Source organism: Balearica regulorum, chromosome 8, assembly GCF_011004875.1.
Source record: "Balearica regulorum gibbericeps isolate bBalReg1 chromosome 8, bBalReg1.pri, whole genome shotgun sequence".
NCBI classification, from domain to species: Eukaryota; Metazoa; Chordata; class Aves; order Gruiformes; family Gruidae; genus Balearica; species Balearica regulorum.
Genome location: NC_046191.1, coordinates 11,850,643 through 11,877,360, shown reverse-complemented (window position 1 = coordinate 11,877,360; position 26,718 = coordinate 11,850,643). Strand labels below are relative to the sequence as shown.

Genomic DNA, 26,718 nt, shown 5'->3' with positions numbered 1-26,718 from the left:
CCTGCTTCCCAGGGAGACTCTCGGAGCACCGGGGAACCTTTGCACTTTACCTCTGTACAGAAGGGCGTAAGCTGGGGATGCACCACAGGCTGAACATACATGTGAAAGGTGGATTCAATCTCCATCGTCCTGCCATTCAGCTTCAGAATAGGGAATTCGATGATTTCCTGAATAGGGCAAAAAGAAAAGCAGCTGTTCATTTAAAACAAACAAAAAATGAAGCTGGAAATGATCCCGCCTAGCAAGCCAGCTGTAAAAAGAGGGTCCTGGCAGTCCCAAACAAAACCAAGCCTGACACGAAGCTCTGCACGACGAGGGGGAAAGCGGTGCCGGAGCACATCCAATGCTGTGAGTGCGCAGGAGGATGGTGCCGAAGCTCACTGCAGCTGGGACACGTGGTGGGGACGTCTTTGTGCTCAGCGCTGCAACCGCACACACCGCTGCCTGAGCCGGACCTAAAGAAGATGGTCCGGCACCACTCACATGTGCTGGCACCCCCCAGGGAACACGGAGACGCACTTGCAACAGGCTCACGTCAGCTTAGCAAGGCCACCCCGGGGGCTGTGCCCTCCCCAAGACCAGTCCCACCTTCTCCACCTTGGTGTCCTTTAGGAGGACACCACCAGCCAGACAACAGGAGCTACTGCATGAAGCACCTCCTTCCCAGGAGAAGCTGAGGAGCACTGCTCTCCTCCAACAGAGCGAGGAGAGGAGCTGAAAGTCCCCCCTGCCAAATCCATCCCTATGGGATACAACACAGTAGCAAGCCCTGCTTAATTTTCCTCTTTGTAGCCAATTTATGCTGATAGGGAAATAAAAATGTTCCTTCATCAGAAGAATGTTCAATTATTTGAATAATCAGCAATCAAAAATTTACATGGACCTGTTAATAAAAAGTTTAAACAAATCCAGTTGCGATGGATTTCTCAATTATTAAAAAATATACATGAAATTAAAAAAGCCGACCACTGAATAAAAGCGATAAAATCCTTTGTGTTCACCCTCCTCCTTCTCCACTCCCTCTCCTCCTTCCAGTTTAATGTAAGAGGAGAAGTGACAATTTGTTTGGTGTCTTTAAAGAATAATTTGTCTATGTTATTTAATAGAGATGCATGGCACCAAGGTTCTGGAGTGCAAATGAGCCCGCTGAGTGATATCCATGCAACAAGCCTCTCAAATCACTTCTGGAGAGAAACAGAGAGAGGGAGAGAGAATAAAAAAAATATTGCTTTTTAATATTCAAAAACAGTTTGCAAAATTTAATCAAAGCAGAGCAAAAGCTAACATTTTTACCACTTTGACATTTTTATTAGTGCTTTCATAAATTTTTAAAACATGAATGGAATTAGTTTAACAACAAAAAAAACTGCCTGAAAACATCTGGAAGAGACAAATAAGAAATAATAAAAAATAAAAAAAATCCAACTCCTGTGAGTAAAATCAGCATGTGGAAAACGGAGCTGCTGCAGAGGAACTAACACAGTTTTTGGACCCTGGCTGCAACCCTCATGACCCGCAGGCGGAAATTATCGTGAGGTCATACATATGAGCTGATGACATCACCACCCCGGCAGGCAGAAGGAGGGAAAGAAGCTGGGTGGGTAAATGGAAACAACAAATAATTTAAATAGCCCAGGAGAAACACCCAATTTCCTCGGTGGACAGCGCCGATGGCCGCAGCAAAGTTGCTCCCCAAAGCAGCAGGCACACAGCCCAGACCAGGGCACGCGGGGAGCACGTGCCGCTGAGATGGAAAGTTAGAAAAAAAAGTTAAAATAAAGCATTAACAGCGCTGAAGTGCCCAGGTGTAGACACTGAACAGTCAAGCTGCAGAGGACACAGGGCTTAATCATTGCCCCACGGTCGGCTGTGCCACACTCGGTGGATGTCATGTGGGCTACGGCAGAGCAGAGATTTGGGCACATCCTTCCCCACAGCCATACCACCCCGTCGGGAATCACCAAGTTTCCCCAGGAAAGAGACAAAACTCCACCCATAGGCTGGAGGGGGAGGAGGACAGAGGCAAAACACCTGAGCATCGCCCAGATCGCCTGTTGTGGTGCAGCCACACTCACCAGCCTCAGCCACCCAGGAGGACCTGTGGAAACACGAGAAACTCAACCTGAGTAAGAAATGCTGGACACAGCTGCTCCTCCCTTCCAAAGAGCTACCAGAGATAAGCTCCGAATGCAGCAAGTTTTTGTTCAGAAGGAAAACTGACTGCAAAGTTTGAAGCCAACGGACAGGACACCATAACAGAGCCAGGCTTAACCCCAGGATAACACCACTCCGTCCTTCAAACCGGGCTGGGGCGGTTCATTACCCCTTAGGTCTGCACCCCACTCAAGGGGGTGACCGTGGAAGCGGGCAAGCCCACGGCAGGGCAAGACGAGCGTTCCCCCTCCTGGAGATGGACACGCACCGGCTGGATTTCACAGCAGGGCTGTGCTGCAACACCGAGATCGGTCTAAGGGACCAGAAACATCCTCAGGGGCCATCAAGTGGCTGGATGCAAAGCGAGACTGAAAGACAGCCCTGCTGCTGATCTGATACACAAAGGCGTCGCTCGCCTTCCAGAACCAAAGGCAAAAAGCACTTCCAGGAGGGTCGGATTAAGACAGACGGAGGAAATAAAAAGCTATACTAAAAAAATGTGGAAAATTTAACAATATCCAGAATTAGTGCAGGTCTGCAGGAAGAGTGCGGCCAGGAACCGGGGTGGAACCCCAGGAGCGACGAGCATCTCAGGAGAAAGCGCAGCCACTCTTTTGAGCTTATTTGGTCAGTTTTTGAAGCAAGTGGTAAAGGACCTTTCCCAAAAGGCTGTTTATCTGCACGCTTCCTATAGCAGAGATTTTTCCAGTCTCTGGCAGTGTTTGCTCCACTGGTATCTAAGGCAACAGATACCAGCCCCATGAAATCAGTCCCACTCCTCACTAACGACGTTAGCCAGTCCTGCAATGAAATTTAACCTGTGACACTGCTGTACTTTTCATTTAAACTTTCATTTGGAGAGAAGCAGTGTTTGGAGACCCTGCAGTTTGTCCTGCTAATAAAGACAAGTGTTGGGACCTTTAAAGGTGCCATTCATCTTTTGCCTTTATTAAATTCAATTTTCTTAAGCCCATGATACATCATGAAATTAAGAGTTGACATTCCTGCAGAAACAAAAATATCTATCAAACATAAACAGAAAGGGGAGGGGGAGGAAAGAGGCCTCTATTACCAAGAATTTATGGCTTAAAGTTGATCTGTTTCCACTTTTTTTTTTTTTACAAGCATATGGTTTGTTTTAGATATCCAAAATGTTATTACAGATCTAGAATTTCATTAGTAATTATTATGGAATGGTGAGCACTTAGACACTCACACACACACACACAGAGAACCCCCCAACAGACCGTGATGCAGGGAGGCTGCCGGGTGCTCTCTCACGTTTCACAGCAGCCCGGTGAGCTCAACACGCTCAGCTCCACCTCCAGCATCAAGGACCTTCACTGCTTCTTCCCAGGTGGGAAAAGTGGAGGAGAACAGCACGAGGGAATTAAAAGGAGAGGTTTCCTTTCTTTTATCAGAGTCTGATCACCCATAAACGTCACCTTGAGATCCTCACCCATTTCCACTTCCAACACCGAGTATGCATTCCGACTTCAGCAGGGATTTGTGCCAGCAGCATTTGGGGCTTCTTCCCCCCGCCCTGCCCCCAGCTTTTCCTTATAGCGCAACCAGAAGTTATGGATGTGCTGAAATAATGCTGAGGGTGTCCAGAGGCTGCCAATAGCCGCAAGCTACCAGAAGAACAAATGTACCCATTTGAATTTTGCGAGCACTGCAATTAGGTATTTTATTTAGCACTGCAAAGTAACTTGAAAGGAAATCCAGGATTCAAACCACCAGCAATAAATAAGCGTCTTTTTATTTTCCTTTCATTGTCATGAAAAGTTGAACATGTTTTCTGTTGAGAAATTCTGCACGCGGCTCCCAATTACAGGCATTTGCATTTATATTGTTGGAACACAGAGCTTCTAAAATCAATATTAACACGCTTAAAGAAAAAGACATCGGCACCCTGTCCCTCCCCTCAGCTGCGCCCCCAAACACGGTAACAATAGGAACCTACAGAGCCGGAGGCTTATACATATCCATTACCAGGTTCGCTCTCTTTACAACAATCTTGCATTTATGGTTTCACAGTACTTCAAGCAAATCTATGTGACAGCTTGCTCAGAATTTTTGCCTTTATTAAAAAAAGCAATGTTCCCCCTCCCCCCCCCAAAAAAGAGGTCCCAGGTGCAAGGCTCCCGTGCAACCTGGCTGTCCCAGGCCAGCGGGCTGAGCAGCAGCAGGAGGCTGCAGGGTGACTGCAGAATGGCTAGGGACTTCCTTTTAAGAGGGATTTGAAAAATTCATGAGGGCATGTGAAAGCACTGCTATAAACCCAGCCTTTCCCTACCCAACCGTCCGAAATGAAACTCCCCACCCTTTAACACCAGAGTAGGGATGCACAAATTCAGCTGTCTTCATCTTCTTGTTAATAAAAGAAATGAACAAGCGCACAACTATACTCGCTAAATTATTTCCTGTAACAGACAGATCTCTGGAGTTCAGAGAAGAAAGTACCTGAATGTACACAAATTCCCACAGAGGAATCTTTTTGTTTATCCTTTTGGATCTGGGGAGCACTAACATCATTAGACAAAATGAATACAGTGCCCAGCAAGAACTTCCCATCTCTCAAAATGTTTTAATCCAGAAGCCCACACATAAAGTGGACAGGACACACTTCAGGACACTGATTTATATTTTTGAGGAAGACTGTGTGGCCTATTCAGTTCAAAAACTACCAGAGAATAATTTATCCCTTACGCCCACCCCCATGTGAAGAAGTTTAATAAACACAAGAATAAAAGATGCCCATAAAAATCAGAGCTGACTGTTCAAAATGCAATAAAAACAAGCAGAGGGTGTTGAGAGAAAGGGATTTTTTCTGATAAGGAAAAGCATAAAACTTCCTACCAAAAGACCTCTTTACACCTTCAAAAAAGTTAAGGGCAGAAGGGGCAAGGGATTCTCCGTGGAGGGGACACAGCATCAGCACCAGCTCATTTTGTTCAGGGATGCTTCTCCCCCCCCCCTCTTTAAAGAAAAAAAGTCATTTTATGCACAAGGAGCTTATTTCTTAAACAAACACTTGTGTTTTTGATTTACACCACGGGCTGCTCCTAAATAATTTATGGCGGGTTAAATTTATTGCACAGCCCTGGCCGGCTGCAAATTCGAATTGCCAAATAATTAGATTTTAGGGCAATGCTTATAAATTATCCGCCGATTTGTCCGGACTTGTTTGTCAGTTGCTTTGTGCTTCGGGTCATCTTTGGCATTTCGCTGTTTGTGTTTTAATTGCTGATTTACACTTTGACAGATGAGAGTTGATGCCTCCAAGATCGGGGAGGGGGCGAGGGGGTGAAGAGCAGGAAGAATCAGAGCTTTTAAAGCCTTGTGATTTCCTTTTTTTTCCAAGGCAATTAAAATCGAAAAGGGACATAGTAAGGACAGCACTAGCCTAACAGATCTGCCTCCCCAGTTTCCATCCTCTGCCTTAATTATTATTTTAACTAAAGCCGTTTCCAAGTGAGCAGCCTTGCACTGGCCCTCAGGGGCAGTAACCAAGATGACCTCATAGGTCTTTTCCCCACTTCTACATTTTTATTAAACTAACCAAAACAAGTACCATAAAGGCAATACCTCTGCAGTGGGGGACAGCAGGACTTCTGCTGAATCAGGGCTATGCTGACTTTCTAAAGAATGCTTACCTGAGGAGTCTCTCAATGCTGCTGTCCCGGGTAAGTTATCCAGTGTACTGATTAACCCTGTCAAAAGGTCTTTGGGGAAGCAGCTGACTCCCAGATTTCTTTTTCCTTCACTACCTAGCTTAAAGTACACATATTTAAACAACCGCTTAAACTCTTATATCCTGGAAAAGCGTGAAGAGAAATACACATCAAAATCAAAACACAGGACAACTGGCAGGAATGTGGAAAGATCATGAAACATGGAGACAAGATAACATGAAGACAAGTTCTGCTGCCCGATCATTGAATATCCAAGGTTTTTTACTCCCCCCGCCCCTAGGTGAGCCTCACTGCCTACCCCCAACACCGAGGCACTGGAGCCCTATGTCAAAGGCTGGATTTCCTCAAAGATAAATTTTGAGTTGCATTTTGGGTTCTGCACTGACATCAAATCTGAACCTGGCTCTTATTTTCAGGTGCTTCCTTACCACTGTGAGGGTGAGGGATCATTTCTCTTTCTTTAATAGAAGCTGAAATTCCCATCTAATCACATGCCTCCAGGAGCTTGAGCTTTAAGAGAGACATCTAGTCCATGCACCTGCCTGAGGGCAGCATCACCTCCCCCTAAATCATTTCTGACTTTGTCTAGGCTGTTTTTACAGACTCCAATAAGAGAGACTCATGCACTCCCCAGGCACTCTATCCTCCTGTTTCATTAGTCTTATCATTGAAAAGTTTTTCCTAAAGTCTAATCAGAATTTCCCTCGCCATTGTTTAAATTCATGACTGCTCTCCCTACCCACAGCAGACACAAGCCAGAACATTGCTTTTCTCATTTTTTGTAACAGAAGACCTCATCGTACATATCCCTCTCGTCACTGCACTAAATGCAACCCCAATGCCGTTCAGCCTGCACTCACAGTTGTGTTTTGCAGACCCCGGATCACACTAACTGTTTCTTTTCTGGATGCTCTTGAAATGGTCTCAATTTTTTTTTTTTTTTTTGAAGTATGGAGTCCGAAGTGAAACACTTCCCCAGCTGAGGTCTCATCTTCCAGGGCCAAGAAAAGGAGGATCTGCATGCCTTGCAAATAACATTTTCCCCCTAAACTTACCACTGTGGTCTTTGGGACTTCTTTCATAGCTGCCATTGTACCTGACACCTCGACAACTGGCTCACAACCCTTGTCCTGCCATCCTGAACAAAACTTTTGGTAGTCATTTGCACCCAGACGGGTTCCTGCCTCTCAACATCAGCATCAGCTCTCCTGCCAAAACCTGCAAAGCCCTTTTGATCTTTCCAGCAGCACCCAGACATCATGAACGAGGCAGAACCTCCCTCCTCTTTCCACACCTGGGATGAGAAATATAGACAAACAGAGATCAACATCTCAACTTGTTTCTTCAAGCACTACTGACATATGTTTAACCGCCCAAAAAATCTCTACCGACACAGCCAGCAACAATTTAAGCTTGACAGTTTGGAGGAAGTTTAGTACTCAAACTAGGTTACAAACAGCATATACACATTTCCAAATATTACCTTTCTATTGCAAAATGACAACTACACTATATCCTTTCACATCCGCTCCATTCTACTGCAGGCAACCGGCCTGTGCAGTCCTCGTTGCAGAATTATCAAATCAAGACCCAACCTCTTCACCCAATATCGAGCAGCACAAACGATCAATGTTCCCAGCAACACTAAAACATCTGGGATGGGTAGAAAGGGCACGCTAGTGCATGTAAATGAACACCCAGGGTTTTACAAACATCACAACTAGCTGCTGGTGACAGCGCATTTCTGCCTGGCAGAGAGAGGAATTAAATAACATAACGAAGAGCTATGTTGCCAGCTAACAAGTGCGCAGACTGACAAAGACAACACAGGGACGGTTGCACAGCCAGCTTGGCACAAAGGGGAGGAAAAGCACAAGACTTAGACATGTCCTGGGCCCATCTCAGCAAAAGAGCTGAGCTGTGCCTTCTCTTTATCAGGAAGGTTTTGTTCAAAACTAAGAAAAGACCACCTTCACGCAGCAAAGACCATTCCCCAGGAACCACAGCAGCCTGAAAAGCTGTGTCCCCATGCAGCACTAGATAGATGCTACATCATGGAAGAATGCCACTCATTTTCAAAACATCATGCTGGGAGGGATGCAAAATACCCTCCCCATCTCAGAGGCTGTGAAACAGCAATGGGCACACACCGACCATCAGCGACCGTACCGGGCCACGCACGCGGCAGGAGTCACGCGGGACAAGCACAGCGAATTTACAAACCTGTGGCACCCGTTCACTTCAGAAATGCACATGGTGTGAACATTTCCAGCGGCACACGTTACCCTCAGCAGCAGCTTTACGAAGAGGCGAAGGAACCTTTAAACACAATACAGCGGACTTGCACATTCCTGAGCTAGCCTGGATCTTTTCTTTTCAGGGTGACTGCCGCTCAACTACTTTCTGCTGTAACAACAAGTCTACTTAACTTTGCAACTTGTCACCTAAACGATGTGTAATGTTTGCACAGCTAAGGATACAGTGTTCAAACAGCACAGGTGGGGAATTGCACGCCAGGATGCATAACTGATGCGGGGTCTCCGCACGCTGCAAGGGAAAGGGCAACATGACTGATTGCTTTAAAGTAGTCATCTCATCGGCCTGTCAATAACCAGCCGAAAGCTAAGCAGGTTGGGTCAGGTTAGGACTGCAGCAATTGGCCACCTGAGTGCCTTGGTATTTTAGGCTCGTTGCTATAATAATGCTGGGTTTATATCTTTAAATAAGAAATTGCTTTGAATTTTTTTTTTTTTTTTCATACATCAGATATCTTGCCTGGTGGTCTCGTGGTTGTGCTCTCCAGGATATTTGGGTTCAGTAACTGTTCATGTTCTCTAGTTCATCAGGTTTTAAATAAATACAGGTAATTCTGTTGCCTGAAGACATAACCCGCCCTGTCAGATTCATATGGGTCACGGCGAGGTTGTCCCCACTTACTGGGAGAACGAGGGAGGTCTCCAAGGCAAAATGACTGCTGCGGAGAATGGGGGTTTGGAGGGTTACACCACACCTGGTCCCTCAGACCCTGCAGAAGCCTCTCCGAAACACTGCTCTTCGCTCCTCATCACAACAGTCCAACAGAATTGCAATGAAGCACGTGACATACGGAAAACATGATTAAAAAAGAATGGCATCTCTTTAGTTTCAGATGCCCCTTGTAGGATGTTGAGCTACGGATATTCATGTGCTCTTCACAACATTTCTAACTGTTCAGAGGAACTAGCTACAAGGCCTCAAAAGGTTTTTTTCAAAAGGTTGTTCAAAATGTTAACGCAAACAGAAAAATCCATTTGAAACAGCTTTTATATGAACTATTTCCTACCATTCTAGGAACTTAAAGCATTCCAACGTAACAAGAATGGCATAACAGCAGCCATAATTGGCAAAGAGATGATAAATACATGCTTTTTTTAAACTTACTTTTAGTAAAAAGAAAAAGAAAACACTTAAAGTGACTGTTACATGTATTTTTAACAGTATTCCTCTAGAAACAACATTGTAAGAAGCTGAACTGAGAACTAGGTATTTAACACTACACCCAAGCCTAAGCTGCATGAAGACAGGTAATTGCAGATTAATATTCCACTATAATACTTATGCACAAGAGTGCCAGTTAAAGTTGCCATGGGAAACAAGCCTGAATTTCTTCACTTTTCAGCAATTTACGATCATCCTTAATAAAGGTTTTGGCAGGTGATTTCTAATGCACTGAGCTTAAGAGCCACACAAAAACCATGCAAGGAGCAAGCTGCTATGCAGGGATGTCTAGATAGAATAGGTAGGCATGGGCACATCTCCATTATCCGCCTCTGGGTAGGACTGTGACAATCTCCGTTACTTTGTGAGCCACCTTCTGTATTCCCATCCCAGCCTTCGGCATCTGCAGGCTCTGCAGAGCACCACTTGAAGAGCACACAGAGGATACCTCACAGCCTGCTTCCCAGCGGTCCCTCCATAACCTTTTCCTGCAGCAGGTCTGTGATTTCAGGGGTATATTCACAGAATCACAGAATGGTTTGGGTTGGAAGGGACCTTAAAGATCATCTAGTTCCAACCCCCCTGCCATGGGCAGGGACACCCTCCCCACTAGACCACGTTGCCCAAAGCCCCATCCAACCTGGCCTTGAACACTTCCAGGGAGGGGGCAACCACAGCCTCTCTGGGCAACCTGTGCCAGTGCCTCACCGCTCTCACAGTAAAGAATTTCTTCCTCACATCTAATCTAAATCCACCCTCCTTCAGCTTAAAGCCATTACCCCTTGTCCTATCACTACATGCCCCTGTAAACAGTCCCTCTCCAGCTGTCTTGGAGGTCCCTTCAGGTACTGGAAGGCTGCTCTAAGGTCTCCCCAGAGCCTTCTCTTCTCCAGGCTGAACAACCCCAACTCTCTCAGCCTGTCTTCAAAGGAAAGGTGCTCCAGCCCTCTGATTATCTTCATGGCCTCCTCTGGGATCGCTCCAACAGGTCCATGTCTTTCTTGTACTGAGGACCCCAGAACAGGATGCAGCACTCCAGGTGGGGTCTCATGAGAGCGGCGTAGACGGGCAGAATCATCTCCCTCGACCTGCTGGTCACACCTCTTTTGATGCAGCCCAGGACACGGTTGGCTTTCTGGGCTGCAAGCACACATTGCCAGGTCATGTTGAGCTTCTCATCCACAAACGCCCCCAAGCCCTTCTCCTCAGGGCTGCTCTCAATTCGTTCTCCACCCAGCCTGTAGCTGTGCTTGGGATTGCCCCGACCCATGTGCAGGACCTTGCACTTGGCCTTGTTGAACTTAACGAGGTTCGCACAGGCCCACCTCTCAAACCTGTCAAGGTCCTTCTGGATGGCATCCCTTCCCTCCAGCGTGTCAACCACACCACACAGCTTGGTGCTGTTGGCAAACTTGCTGAGGGTGCACTCAGTCCCACTGTCCATGTCATCAACAAAGATGTTAAACAGCAGTGGTCCCTGAGGAACGCCATTCCTCCAGCAGCTTCCTCTGAGCCTACGCTACGGCTCCCAAGGCAGCTTGCCTATTCCCTCTCTCCTCACCCTAAGCAGGGAGCTTGGCAGGGACTGCACATCTGTTGCTACGATTGCACCTAAATTTGGTGGAAAACAACATCCATTCCCATTACAAGGTCAGTCTATATATCACAGCATCTCAGGAGCAGAGACACATCATTCAGTTGTCTCTGCCATGGGAACGAGACCACGGGTAGAGCGGTACGGGCAGTGGAGAGGCAGCGATCCAATCATTGCAGCCACTCCAACTGCACCTGCCCATGACCGCCAGCCAGAATCACAAGACGCATGTTCAGGGAAAAACACCTTTAATGCTCTTTTAGACTAGCACTCAAGGAAACACACCTGAAAAGAATTTAACCTCGTCATGCATTTGTACTTAATATTAATGCTACAGAAAGACTGGTTCCCATTTGTTAATATGCTTTTGCAGATCAGGAAATGTACTATGATCATCCAGATTTGTTTGTACACTTAAAAATAAATTAGTAACTGAACATATGCTTATTCATAGTCTCAATATTTACGGTTTTATATTGAAATGGTGAGTGATGTTCTGTACGTATTAGTAGGTCCAGTTTCATTTGACAGCAATTATAATTAAAAATTCCCCAAAAATAACAATAAAAATGCACGCTAAACACTTGAAATGTGTAGGATACACTAAAGAACAATATCAAGATATTTTTCTATTTAAAATGTGCTGTTTAACGGAACAAGGAAAGTATCGTCTGTAAACAATTTATTCTTCTGTCTCTGCTAACAACCTCTCCTTCAGCAATTAGAAGATCTGACCATTTCATACCTTCCTCTTACAGAGAGTTTGGAAGAGGTAAAATTCTAATTCCCAACTGATTATCAAATTTATCAAATCTGAGACACAGAAGTCAAGCATCTGAAAAAAATTACATGAAAAAAAAGCAACTTCATCATTACCAAAAGCTCATTTAGCAGCTTAGCAACTCCTAGATCCAGCTCCTTCTGCCAGGTCCAGGGTCTGATACTCTTTTACACTTCCAGGCAGCAGACATACAAAGCTTGAATTTTATTTGGTTTTCATTTAAGTGGCTTTAACAGATTATAGTAGAGATTAACATATTATGTAGAAGCCTAACTTCAAATTCAGTTTTGAACAGATTTTATTTCTACCTTCACACTTTTTACATTTAAAAAAATGATTGCTTTTCATCCGCTCTGCTGAAGTTGAAGGCAAGATACTTCACTTGCTGACCGAAAGAGGCACACCCACTCACTGCATTAATAAAATAAGGTTACAAGCAGCTGCGGATCTCAGCCTGGGGAGCTCCTTAGCACAGTCACCGAAAGCACTGACCACCATAAACACTGGTGTATACAAGGACAAAGGGACAAAAGAGCGAGACTCCCACTTATTAATGCATCTTCTCTTGTGTAGCTAAAGCACCGTATGTAACCAGCTCTACAGGCTGACAGCATATAAAAGCAGCAGGTACTTATAAACTCTTAGCAGACAGTAAAGGAAAAAAAGTCAGAGTTAGAGCTGAAAAATGAAGCACACTATCACTATCATGGTCCGAGGTCCGCCGACCTCGGCAAAACGACAGCTCCCACCTGACCCCACTGGGCTTTGGATCAAATTCCAAATGCTCAAGGTAAGCTTTAAAGGGATGCGAGGGGCCAGCCATAAACATGCCTTACTGCCAACCCTCCTGACCTTTGGCTGGCTAAAACACTACACGATGCAGATTGTGCCTCTATTGCTTCAGGTTTTCCCATCCATCCATCTGGGGCAATGCAGTTAAACCCCCCACCTTCTTTTCTCTCTAGATGGTCTCATTATTCATAAATGTATCCAAAAACCCCATAAAGCTAAGCTGCTGCTTTGTGCATATGAACATGTACTCTGATTTAGGGGCATAGGTGTTGAAAGCCATCAGAAGTCAGGACTACAAGGATGCTGCTGTGGGTGTAGGGCAGGGAACATGAAGGACCCTCCATGCCCGACCCAGAAGTGGTAAAGCAAAGGGCAGCGCCACGAGGCACTCAGCCAGTGGTCCCAGCCACTGGAGCCACAATGCAGACAGCTTCCCAGGGGAACACCACTGTCCTTGACCCTCCTTGATCCCAATTACGGAGGCCATACCACGAGACCTCAGAGGGAGATTGGGTGGCGTGAAAGGGAATGGAAATGACGGAGTCTTCAGGGCTCCCGAATGAGCATGAAGGACTTCCCCAGGGATAAAGCCAGCGAGGCTGCCGGTTGCAGAAGAGCACAAGTAAATACAGTGAGGGGGGGAGCAGACGTGGCAATCACACACCTTAGTGTAGATAAAAAGATTGCTCTTTCAGTAGTTTCTGGTAAGAAGCTGGGATATTTTGCAGAGCAGTCAGTGGGAAATTTCAAGTGTGCTGCACAGTGGCACGTGCGTTCTGCAAGACTTTTAGGCTGAGCTGGCTAAACTTACAGCTATGCCTACCTACCTAAAGTAACCTGGATCACAGCTTCGCTCTGTATGTAGCCTCCTCGTTAAATCCCCACACACTTGAAATTCACTGATCTAGACTTCTATTTTGCAGGCAGTAAAACAAAAGCAGAAAAAGGATCGGGATCACAGTGAAGATCAGCACCCAACCATTCCTAGCTCCCAGGTCTGTCCTCAGACCACATCTCTCAAACCTGTCTGCCACTGCTCCAGTGAAAGATCCTGCCAGTAAAAACGTTGCACAAAACATCGCTGAAATACACGGCACAGTTTGCTCGCCATGACATACAGCCTAGCAGTGAAGAGGACAAAAGCCATGCTGGTCAGCAAAAAGGTAAGACGTAGGCAGGGGCATCAACTAAAGTCTCATTTTATAAAAGTTGCTCCATTCCACCAGGCACCTTCAGCCTTTCCAGCTACACTGATTCCCATGCAGCAAGAGCCATTTCTTTATTTGTCAAACTAATTTGTTTGTGGTGATGTGAGGGACTGACAGCCCTTTCCACGCACAATGTGATGCAGACAGGCACTGAACACAGCAGACTGGAAAAACAACACTGAAGAACATCTCCACCTTAAAGGTGTTATCTCACCAACAAAATATATAGCAGATCTGCATTGGCCCAGACCATTACTTTCCCTGGCAAGGACTTGGGGACAAAGCTCCTTAAAACAGTAGTAATCATATTCCACTCATGCTCCTTTTTACTGCCAGCTGTAAACTAGCTCCACATGCATCATGGTTTTGCATCAAAATGTGCACAGACCAAACCCATATCCAAAGGGACAAGGTAGATCCAATTTACAGCTTTGACAGGTCTGTGCACCCGAGGCAGAGCGTGCAGGAAATAGCCTGACATCTCACTTGGAGAGCAGTTAAGACCCTGCTAGCAGAACTGGATGCAGAGCCACAAAAGGCTCCCACAAAGACCCAGCAAAAGAGCAGGGAATTTACTGTCCATTTTTCAGGAAACATGAGAGGCAGGTGGCACTCGCCAAGGCACTACTGGGGAAGAGAGGAGTCAAGTTTGATCCCAACCTGCAGCATCCCTTGGACAGGATAAGCCCAAGGGAAACCACAGGTGCACTGGGAAACGAACACAACACACTGTATTGAGTCACTTCAGTAATGAGATACCGCATTGAAAACCGCTTAGCCTTTAGTATATTCCAAGCAAAGCAAAAGGAAGTTATTCTGACCCAATGCATATATACCGGCAATACCTGTAAGAGGCCAATTCCTTGGTAGAGGTTCGATTTAGAGACTCAGAAATTCTGTTCATTACCAACCCAATGTTAGTCTCTTTCTTTTTAGCATGGTTTTCCAATTATAATGGAAACCCCAGATCCATCCTGCTGACAACTGAAAATGTGTTTACTACCAAGCTCTATGCTACTAGGGAAGAATTGTCTGCAGAAAAACCCCCGTACTTCATCTAGATCTCTGTATGTCTCGAGCGGTAGGGCACTGGAAAATCCCTCTGAAGCTGAACTCTTCCAGTCTCATTACACTCCAGAGTTAACACCCAGGCAGGATAACTTCAGCAAGATCAGATAACTCCAAATTATTGCTCTTCTCTACTTAGAAACACCATTATGTCGCACATATTCATATTATTCAAACTATTCTTTTCCAAAAGCTGTTGGCCACCAACAGAATGACACCTTGCAGAATCAAACAAGGCTGCCACGAGTACTCTACTAATGCAGGTTCCCAGTGAAAAATTTTTAGACCCTCTCCAGTTCAGGCAAATGACAAGCGTACATGACTTAAAGATGGTTTTGACAACACATGAACTTCCACTTCCTTGATGGAAACCAGGCTCCTTCATTTCATTCCCACCAAATGGTCCTGGCATTGCTCCTGAGAGAGCAAGTGATTGACAAGAGCCCTTTAGGACCAGCAACAGAAAGGAGGTGGGACATACCAGAGAAAACAAGTGAGCCAGCACTGTGCTTTTTCCTTCCACCTCTCAGAACAGCAGCAGCAACTTGCAAGGGGATAATTGACTGGATAGACTATTTACCTGAGGATGGATCTGTGGTTTATCGCACGTTGCCTCAAAATCCAGCACTAAGAAGTAGTGATATCTCTGTGGAGGGAAGGATGACATTGCTGCCATGGAAGCTCCAAAGCCGTGGGACGCCAGTTTCCTGCTTACGATGGAGCTGTAGCCTTTGAGAACACCAGCTGGGAGGAGGGAGCACACAGCTTGTCTTGCCCTTGGAAGTAAGTTTTGGGGAAACTTTGCTGCTCCAGTATGGAGGAGTGCTATCATTGAACATCCAGAGGCATCTGAAACTGAAGACAGACTCGCGTTACTCATGCACACATACATCTCACCTCTGCTAGTAACTCCTCACTGGCCTCCTCTGCCAGGGATTTTCTCTGTGCTTCCCGGTGGAGGTTCCAGCACTGCAAACCTGAAATAGCACAATAACCCGCTCTAAGCACAACAGATGACATTTGGACTAAGCTCAAGGTGTCCAGAATCACAGGCAACTGGGAATTAACCTCTGCAAATAGCTCTAAATTAAGAGCTATGAGACACAAAACAGTTGTGGCTCCAGGCACCAGATCGCACCCCCCTGCTGAACCTTATCATAGCAGAACACAACACAAACCACTTAAACATAGACAATCTCAGGCCTTTCGTCTTTTCACATACATTGCAACTTCTGACATATAGTAGGAATTAAATATATCGATACACATATCAAGACTACAACCCATCCAAAGAGCTTGGCCCTGAAATGCCTGTTAGTCACACCACGATCTCCCACTTCCATTACAAATCCACACGTCTGGTGGCTGGAAGGCTCCTCTCCAGGGAAGTTCTCATTTGCTCTGTGTACAAGGTTTGTCAGAGATGTGATTCTAGTGCTACACCCGATTTCTTACTTCAGGTATTTCTCAGAGGAGGATATTGGTTCTTCAACAAACCCACACATGAACCACGGGGACTGCAGGAACTGTAAAATGCAAGCAGGACTCTAAGTTACAGTCTCCCTCCAAAAGAATTACCTCACCCAGCCATTACCTTTTGACGCTTCTATTCAACAAATGCTATTTAATAAATTACATTATTTATGTGAGACTGCCTGGATTTCCCCCCCCCCCATCCTTTTTATTTTAAAACATTGCACAAAAAGCTTGGCAGAATTGTCACTGCCCAAGGTGGGCCAGCCTTGGGGCTGTTTGTCGACGTGCGTTTATTGGTTTGAGAGTTCAAGCCAAACTCACGGAGGCATTGCATAGCTGGGTACAGTGATCAACGGCAAAGAAACGGGCGAATCGCAACAACCCAGTCCTCTCGAACAAGGATATGATTACTCCCTCTAACTGCATATACACATATACACACCTCGCTACGTAGACAGGGAGATTTAAATCCATCCCTGTGGTTGGTCCCAAGAGCTCCATCGTACCACGTGCCACCCACCCGCCTGGTTTCTGAGCCCGACCTCCCCACACCTGCGCTCGCTTTTCGCTCCACCACGAAGGGCTGGAAGCACTCGCCGTGAGACACGGAGCCGAAACGGGCAAGGCGAAACGGAGGACTCGCCACCCGCAAACAAAGTCGCTGTTTGCACAAAAGACAGCGTTTGCTCTCTCCCATCCGTTAGTCTGGCAGGTAAATAATGCACGTGCCAAAACACACACTTAATGAGGCAAATAATATGCCTCGAATAACGGCTAAATCTGTATTTACCTGCGAGACCAGAGAAACTCGGAAGGACCAGATTAGGAGATAATTGCGGCTGAGCAGGTTGTGTGCTTCAAGTAAACACACATTTGGTAACCTTCCCTTTCCAAGGTTTTGAGTGAAAGGCAAAAATCAAAGGAGCTGAGACATTTAAGACGAAGCCAGTGCCCAGGCTGTCAATTCCATGGTATAAATGCATCCCCTTTTTGTGGCTTTCACGTTTCGGGGGGGGGGCTGCTTGCTTTATTAAAGCAGCGTGCCAGGCAGCAGGTACCCGGAAAACTGAAAACTCAAGTTACAAAACCATAACAAAGAGCCCAACATCACATTTTTCCTAAAGGGGCTCAGCTCTACCTATTGCTTTTCCATCTACAGTTTTCACTGTCATTAATAAATGCATTACAGCCAAATAAAAGTTAGTTGTACTCACTTCTAACCTGCCCCAGATAAGAGATATTTAAAGTATACATGCTTTAAATCTTCAAGCTACCAGCTATGAACGTAAAGGCCCATCACAGCAAATACAGTATCTCAGAATAAAGCAGCTTGTAAGTTAGTTGTGGTTTTTAGCCTACTGCATAAAGTAAAATATACAGCTGGAGTGGGGGAGGCAGGCAGGCTCCAACCCCTGTATCAAACACGGGCAATAAAACATACACGATCCACCCCCACGCAGCAAGATCAGTGCTTCTCTAATGTATCTTAACGGGCAAGACTAGGGCATGAACCCCAGGAATCTTCAGGCTGGCTCGCACCACGCACAGCAGTGCAGAGGTCCCCAAGCCGCTTGAGTCCACACCGCAAAGATAAACCAGCCGTCTCAGCAGGATTCAGGCACGTCACCACGCGGGACATGGCATCACCACTCCAGACCCCGCAGGTCTGTGGCACACAGGTACCGTGGGACATCAGCAGAGGGAAATAGCCACAATCTAGCGCCTGCTTAAACCAACAGCTTCTGCAGGTGGTCCGTGTCTAAGCACAGGATCAGGCTCCCCATCCAAAACACAGCCTCCCTCCCCGCTCTCCCGGGTAACAGAGGGAGCAATGCTCCGAACAAAGGTACGCACGTGGGGTATTGCATGCCCATTCCCCTACACAGACAGCATACAAATAAGAGCAGCCCCACTGCAAACTCTGCACCTTCAGCCAATTGAAGTTTTAACTGCGTGTTTACCCAGCCACTGCTCTAGGTGCCCTGGGAAGACCTCACATCATCTTCTTTGGCAAGGTCAGAGTGCCTCAGAGCACAAGGTAGCTGGTGAGCAAACACACTTTATTAGAAGTCATGTAAAGCATTTGTAACGGCTATGACAATGCAAAGCAGTAGTAATTATTCCTTTTTTTTCTTCCCCAACAGACGACAATGCAAGCATTGCAGCTTCAAAAATTAGAAACCCAGCTCCATACATATAAATCCACATGTTCAATGATTCCATTTCCAAACCTACGTAAAACACCACATATTTATTTCTTATGCACACAGGGTCAGATTATAATCTCAGACAGTGCAAGCTGTCACATCTGGCATTCAACCCTACCAGGTTAATATTTCATATCACACAGCTCCAATTCCTTACACAGACACGTATGAAACTTAATGGGACCATGAACTGAGGCTGGACCTCAGGAATTATTTTGACAGATTGTACACAGACCTAGGAAAACGTGACAGCATTTTACATTTGCAACACCCAATAACACGGGAAACTGCCACGTGTGGTGCATTTCGGCTGAAAGATAAAGTTTGCATTATGTGCTGTATAACAGCACGTGCTACATGTGACATCACCAGCTATAATCAGCAACTTTTAAAAATAATTTAAAACAAATTAATCTCTGGATATCAGTTGCAGGTAACAGGATAAACCGAGGCTGACCGCAGCTCTTGTTGTTAGTGGTCCAAGCACACGATACTAAAGCACGACAGTTTGACCACCAGCAAGTAAGGAAAGCCAAGAGAAAGGCAAGCGCCAGCTGTAGCTGCCAGCTTGCCAGGGGCCCCACCGAGCGCAAAGCGGAGAATCTGCACCGGTGGCTGTCGCGCTCATCCTGGCTTCCCACCGGGGAAGCCGCTTAGGGGCAAGCACAAGCGGTAAGAAACAGGATGGGGAACTCCTGCCACGAGAAGGACACTGGTGACAAAAGCCAGCAGGGCATTGCAAGTGCTCTCCCCCACCTGCGAGACAGCCCCAAAGCTACATACAGAGAGATGTGCACCGTGCAGAGGACTCAAATTCATCAACAGCTGGACAAATTAGCCTACAAACTTGAGCTTAATGGGTTCTTTGCACATAACATTAGTATTTACTTTTTACAACCAGATCTAATTAAAATCACCTGGCAGCAAAAGAAGATATAACTTTAAGAGTTTGCCTTTAACTCAAAAATATTCCCCTTCACTCCCCAATTTGATAAGCTGATGCAGGGAAGGGATAAGACGACAAACACCTAAGTTCAGGTTGGAGGTGCAACCCAAGAAACGATATCTTTTATGAGAGCCTCCATTTACACATTAAATGACTTTGCTAGGGCAATACGGCCCTCCACTGTATTAAAAATAAACAAACACCACCACACACACACACACACACACACACTAATCTAAAGGACAAGACAAACTAAAATTAAAAAAATAAAAGCAAGCAAGCTTTGGGAGTCATATGCTCCAGTTTATTCCCTGTGCAAAGCCTGGGAAGGGGCAGCTGTGACTCCCTGCCTCCAACAGACAACTGAACTCAAGGCTGGAGCAACCAAAACCAATCCAAAATGTAAGTCAGGTTTGTCTTATTTTATTAAAGTGTCTTATTTTATTAAATTATAAAGAGTAAAAAGTAGGGTAATAAAGATGCTTTTTGTAGAACAAAATTGCATACATTTAGCAACACCTGGAACAGAGTATAACAAGAAATGCAGGACTTTAATTTTGGTAGCTGTTCAAATACATACTCAGAGGTCAAATGTGAGCCCATATTTCAGCTGTGAGAAGATGTAACTGAAGAACAATAGAGATAACTCCTTTTTTTTTTTTTTTTTAATCAACCTTAACCTAAACCGAAATATTTCATTAGATGAACTACAGTCCAAAAATGACAGCACCTGGCTAGCCTGCAAGGCAGGAAACGAGAGACTGTGAACAAAACCAGCTTATCCACTGTCACCGTCCAATATTGCAAAAAATAAAATAAAATACATAAAGTAAAACAAACAACAAAACACAAAGCTTTTAGAACCATTTTAATAATGTAACATGATTTTAGACAGGTAAATTTGCTTAATTAGTTAACCTCACAGTATCATCCCTTGAACATGAATCCAGTACACTTCCATGGTTGCACTCCCTTCACTTTTGGCTGGGTGTGTGTCCGGAACTGCTAGACAACCAAGCCCATATTTTGGAAAATTCGTAACTCAACTTGCCCAAAGCATTGCCACAGGACGCCTATATGATGTCCCATCATTACTCAGCTCAGATACAACTTGGCATCAATTGTTTTGTTTTTACAGCACTCCACAATCGCACCCAGCCTCTTCCCCACTACAGATGAAGAGGTCCCTGTTCTCAAGAACTTACAGTCTAAAAGTAGATGCAATACAACAAATGAGGGTAATAGCAGAGAAGAATGAGGGTTACATGAGCGAAGTCAGGCAACTGCTCATCCGGGAGACACTTTTTTTTTTTTTAAATTGAATTACCAAGATGCATAATTCATTCTATAGAGGCACCAGCTTCCCTCTATATGGGCATTATGGAAGAGGTAAGTGAACACAGAAAGGGTTGACTAAAGGATGGAGGGCACTCTCAGGTTAAGGAAGGTCTCTCCCATTCTTGAGCTCATTCTTCCCGCTGCGTTCCTTGGCTGATATGTCAAAGGCATCAGATATGTCAGAGCACCAGAATCTCTTCCATTGTGACATCACAGACGTGATGGCTTGTGAGATCACAATGAGTGAGGCCGAAGGCGCTGATTACTTAGGGAAGCGCTTGCTGGGGCTATCACACCCTACGAGGCTGGGAAACAAACACATCTCAGTTCACTTGACAACACAGTGAAACCCGCACGAGATTCCACACCGGTAGGACGCGAAATCGTCCAAACAGACCACCCAGAAGCCATCCCAAAGAGGCACAGTACAATTCCACTCCAATTTTATTAGGCCACCTCCGCTAGGCAACCCACTTTCGTCAGCTCCTGGACTGGTCTCCTAAGGCAGGCTTTGCTGTGTATTTTTAAAACATCTCCAAGAGTAACTGCGGATAGGCAAAGGGGTCTAAGCTGGAGTCTGAAGAAGTTCCACACAGTAAAGGACTGGTCACTTAGAGGAAATGTAGAGGAAGGAAATTACAAAAATTAAAACAAAGAAGCAACAACAGAGATGCATATAGCAAGAGACTGAAAAGCCGCAGTGGAAAAGCCAATTTGCTTTTAAGGAAAAGAACAGTTGCAGACGATCGGACCAAGAAACCTCTAGTCCAGTCTCCTGCCTCTGCATGGGGGCCAAAAGAAAATGCACCAGGGTGAAGCTACACAAAATGGGGTTAACCAAGCCAATAGTTCGGGGAGGCCAAAAGGAGGCAGACCTGTCCTCCCCTCTCTGTCTTACACTCCTGCTGATTACTTTACACCAGTTCCTGAGCTTGTCCGGCCCCTCCGTGAGCCGATTCAACCACAAGAACCTATAAAAGGGCTAATGCAGCCAGAACAAAACCCAATTAAAACAAGATAGTTTCCTGCTGGTTTAGTGAGATGAATCAGCTCAGGGCCAGGCTGGATGAGTGCCAAAGCTCAAAGGAGGGGATGGGCCCACACTGGCAGAAGCAGGAGGGAGATGAGCTATTGGGAGCTGTTGGCTGGCTCAGCCACTCACCAAACCACGTACTCAGACCAGGATACACACATGGCATGGCAGGAAACGGAGAAGGTATCTTGGCTCTAGCAGTATAAACACATAAAACTTGAGTTAGGAAAGCCCATCGGACCATCCTTTCTGAACCTCATGTAATGCTGGCCATAAAGTTTCCACTTCATTACTCCTGAATTGAGCCCAAAGACTTGAACATCTTTCAGAAAAAGTTTCTGGCCTTGAATTGCAGCATCAAGTACAGAGGCTCCTCACTGCCTTCAGACCACCCATTCCAATGGTCAATCCACTCACTGTCAAAAAAATAACACATCTTCATTTTCATTCAAACTTTCCCAGCCCTAGTCTTTGGAGTGAGTTCTAAAATTTATGGCATTTCAGTGCTCTCAATCCACAGCAGAACTCCCAGAGCCAGGAGTAAGAGATTTGTAGCTACTACGATTCTAGTCAGTAAAAGCTACTATTGCATATTGGCCTAATTTAGTGGAGAGGAGACATAGCAGGCCACCCTTTGTTTAATGGAATCTAGCACGCATAATTACTTGATTTTCATACACATGAATGCCACAGTTGTTCAAACCACTTATACAGCTGCACACCTTCATTACCTGAAAAAGGAACTTGAAAGTTAACACCAGAGAGTTCCAAATGAATCTCAGTCTGGATTCAGGGAGAAAACATTTGCACTGCTCAATATGCTGTTCACTTTTCATCTTCACATATGAACTCCAGAAATGTTAAAAGAAAGTCTATACGCTGCCAAAGCTCTGTCCTGGTGGACAGGCAAATGCTCCAAGCAGGATAGCAGCTACAGTGGGGCATGATTTCCACATAACCCCATCTCAGTGAGCCTGCAAAACCAGCCAGGGAAGATGCTGACCCTAATATTCAACCACAGAAAAAAAACCCAACAACTGTCATTTTCATTGGGACTGAAGTATCTTTACCTGCACAACAGATCTGGAGAGAATGCAACTTCTCAGCTGGCATTTGGCCCGCACAGGTAACTTTTCTTAGGGGAGAGAAAACTTGCCAAATGGTATCTAGCGGCCACAGCCAGCATCTCTGTTCTAGGTTACACTTTGAGAGCAACAGCTTGTCCTCCTCTCATTCCCCTGCTTGCCATTAGCTCAGCACTACTGCAGTAAGACACCAGGAGTCTCTGCGATGACCATTTCCAACAGCAACACGTGCTTCAGATCCCAGGACAGACTTGTGACAAACGCACAGTTACTTAATAGCCTTCAGTGTTCTATAAGTACAGCCACAGTGGCTGGTCCTACACCGTTTACCTGAACTTCACCAGACCGACACTCTACAGTCTTGTTGCCCTTTACTGGAGTTGGCTACTGGATCGACACAGAGGCAGAGGCAAAGTGCAAAAACTTTGCACATTTCAGTCTCTTCCAGAACTCCATTTCCAAAATTTAAGGGGAGGGGAATGTAAAAAAAATCAACGCCTACCAAAGTCAAAACAAGATAAGCACCGAAACAGTTGTAATCAGGCCTCCTAAAGGAATCAAACTGAAGTTAAGTATCTCTCAACTGCAGAGCAGAAACTTTAGGTCTTATCAGTGTACGCTCAATCCAAGGACTTCTTTATTTAGCATCAAGCACATGAACATTTTCTTTTTAATGCTTTAACAGGTTGTTTCTTTTGGATTTGGGTAACACTCAAATCTGTTTGGCTATACACACTAACTTTAAAAAAACAAATGAAAAAAACCCCAACACAACATTCATGTAGAACAAACCAAAGTTTGAGATTAACAAGAACCGCAAAAGGGCCACTCTTTGAAACAAGACAAGCATTTAGTCCACATTATAAATTAAGGTGAAAATTTAGTTGCAAAGGCCAGAATTCAGTTCTTGAAAAGGGAAACAAAAATATTTGAAATCAAATTTCCCAAGCCCACACACTGCAGAGTAGTCAACTGGACTTCTAACACATTACTTATTTTAAGAATAATTCATTCTTGGAAATAAAAGTTCAAATGCCAACTTTAACATCAAATGATACGAGATGCTACAATGTTGCAAAGAGCAACTAAAGAATAAAATAAATTCAAGTTACCATTAAAAATATAAATAAATAAAATCCTCAAACAACTGTCTAACAGCATCCGATGGGACAAGCGCCTTTGAGATGTACCTGCCCGGAGCCCTGTGCACCTCATCCTCCCTGAAGCACCCTGCAAGCATTAACCTATTAGAAAACTTGCTGGTCCCCTGCATTGCAGCTGAAAGAATATTAAGAGTTCAGACTAAACAGCAGCTGTCAATCCACCCATTTCTGAAACCAAAAGCTCAATAAGGAGGAGAGATAAGTAAAGGAAGAGTAAACCAAGCGTCAGACTTATTAGCAAACAGGCCAGCAACGACCACGTAAATCCACCAGACACAGGACTTGTAAAAGACAGAACATAAGGAGTAAATGACAACGCCTTTTCGTACATCTCAGTTCAGAAGGAACACCTGTAACAGTACAGCAGCCAGAAAAGAACAGGAGAAGAAATTCCTACTGCCAGTCAGGAAACAAGTAAACAGATCCTGCTCTTCTAAGCCTTCTCAAGTTTACTTCAGTCTCGAGATCTGAGACAGGTGACCAGTTCAATTTCACAGGATAAAAAATAGGAAAAAAAAAAAATAAAATCAAACCTCCTACCCCCCCCCATCCCCTCTGCCTATGAGCCTCCACATCCCAAAAGGAACACGGAAAATCCTCGTCGCTGCTGCCTCTCGCTCACCCCGTGCACACACCTTTTTCCCCATCCTCAAGCCCTAACGGCAACTGATCCCGCTCCGGCTGGGACCCGGGGGCCGCTACCACCGCCACCCCTGACACTTCCACCCAAGGCAAAGCCCGGGGAGCGGAGGGCCCGGCGGCCCCCAGCTCCGGCAGACAGGAGCCGGGGCTCGGCGTCGAGCGGACGAGGCGCCGCCACGCCTGCCCGCCGCCGCCCCGCGTCCTCCCGTCGGGCCGGGGCCGCCCCCCAGTCCCCAACGGCCTCCCCACGCCCCCGCCGCCGCCCCGCCCCGGCCCGGCGCCCGCCTCGCCGCCCCACGGTCCCGGCCGCGGGCCGCCGCCCCGGCGCAAGCCCCGCCGCCGCGGGGGACCAGGCCGCGCCCCCCCCCGCCTTCTCCGGGCCAGGCCTCCACCCCCCGCCCCGGGCCACGGCGGCCCCACGCCTCCACCAGGCCTGCCGGGCCCCCGCGCCGGCCGGGCCCCGCCACGGCCGTGCCGCCGCCCGCTGCCCCGCGGGCGCCGTGCCCCCCTCCCCCGCGGCGGGGGCCGCCCCGGCCCGGCCCTGCCCCCCCCCCACCCCCCCGCCCCGCACACACTCCGCACCACGAGTCCCCAACACCGCCACTCACCTCCGCGCACTCTGACCCCCGACCCCGCTTTGAGCGGCAGCGCCGCCGGCCAACCGCAGCGCCGCCTGCCGCCGCCGGGGGCGGGGCTTCCTCCCCGCCGCGCCCCTTCGCGCAGGCGCACTGCCGCAGGCCGCGGCGCGGGGCACGCCGGGCCTTGTAGTTCGCCGCCGCCGCGCCGCCCCCTCGCCCTGCCCCGCCGCGTGGCCGCCTCTCGACGCCGCCGCCGCGCCGGCCCCGCCGCGTCCCCCGGCGCCGCCCCCTGCCGCCAACGGCCACCCCCTCGCGTGCCCCGGGCCCCCGCGCCTCCGGCCTTCAGCCGGCCCAGCCTCAGTGCGAGCGGGGTACCGTGCCCGCGGGGAGTTCACGCGTCCCCCGCGCCGGGGCGGCGCTGCCTGAGGGTGCACGTCTCATCGGGGACCCCTCCGCAGGGGTCTCCCCTCGCCCCCACTCCTAGCGGGCTTGCACCGCCGCTCCAGCTTCGTTCTGGAGCGGGTGGATGCTGCTGCCGACGCTGATAATTCTTCGTTGGTCTCAAGGGTGCCCGGGTCGGGCCGCGCCGGTAGCCGCAGCTGGTGTCGGCCAGTGTTTCCTTCCACCGTCTGATCCAGATTAAGGCAAAGTCAGGTCCCTCAGCAAGCCTGGGGCTGTCTTTCCTCCCCTGCACTTCGACATCGGTGACCGGCTTCCAGTTCTTCTGCGTCCGTGCAGCTCTGAAGCTAAACCTGCCCAGACCTTGCCCAGTCTGCGCCAGACACCCCTAAGCTGTGGCGTCTCCTCCCCACGCACGTGGCTGACACCCTCAGCCAGGACACGCCTCTTACCTGCAGTGACACCAAATCTTTAGCCTGCTGCCCCATCCGTACCCCTTGGAAAGCGCAGCCGCAACGACAAGCGTACTAGCTGGGGCCGTTCCCCGCTTTGCCTCCTTCCTTGCCCCCCACGTTAACTCACACCTCCACATTTCAAGTCAGCAGCTCCTTTGCACCATCCCAGATACTCCACACGTGTGCGAAGAGCAAACTCGGAGTCCCCAACTTGTGGCAAACGGGACCGCGAGGGATCTTAGAGGCCACCTCACCCACGCTGTGCCCACAGGCGGGAGCAGCTCTGTCATCTTGCTGTCCTCTTCAAAGCCTCCCTTAAGCCTTTCTCTTGCTCTGTGCCTAAAAATACTGGACAAAGGTAAGCACCAGGGTGCAGAGATCACTGTCTGCCGCTCCACGCAAGGCGGCTGCTCGCACTTTCCTGGCTGCATCTGCCCGGTGTCCCTGCCTTTAATTGCGTTGCCAACTCTTCAGGATGAATTTATCTTTTCGCTCAGTTTGTAGGCAGCCTTGAACCTGGGAGGCCTGAATCGTGAAAGTAGCATGTCAGAACTATAAAAATACCAACAGCAAACCATTTAATAATAGAAAGAGTTCCTTTAAGCCCTCTTAGATTTGGCATCT

The 26,718-nt window shown here is 47.2% G+C and overlaps 1 protein-coding gene across 3 annotated transcripts in view; it reads right to left on the bottom strand.

The window, feature by feature from the left end:
* The window catches only part of ERI3 (ERI1 exoribonuclease family member 3), a 135,477-nt gene extending 110,101 nt beyond the window's left edge, over positions 1 to 25,376 (bottom strand). For 2 of the 3 annotated variants that reach the window (XR_012836512.1, XM_075759614.1), the window contains exons 1-3: positions 25,271 to 25,376; positions 15,353 to 15,627; positions 51 to 167 (exon numbers count right to left, since the gene is read on the bottom strand). Coding sequence is in view for 2 of the 3 variants with exons in the window: in XM_075759614.1 (XP_075615729.1) it covers positions 51 to 167; positions 15,353 to 15,604 (369 nt within the window). In the remaining variant the exon portion in view is untranslated. The remainder of the gene's footprint in view (positions 1 to 50; positions 168 to 15,352; positions 15,628 to 25,270) is intronic. The other variant, XM_075759615.1, reaches the window with a different exon arrangement.
* Positions 25,377 to 26,718: the final 1,342 nt, after the last annotated feature.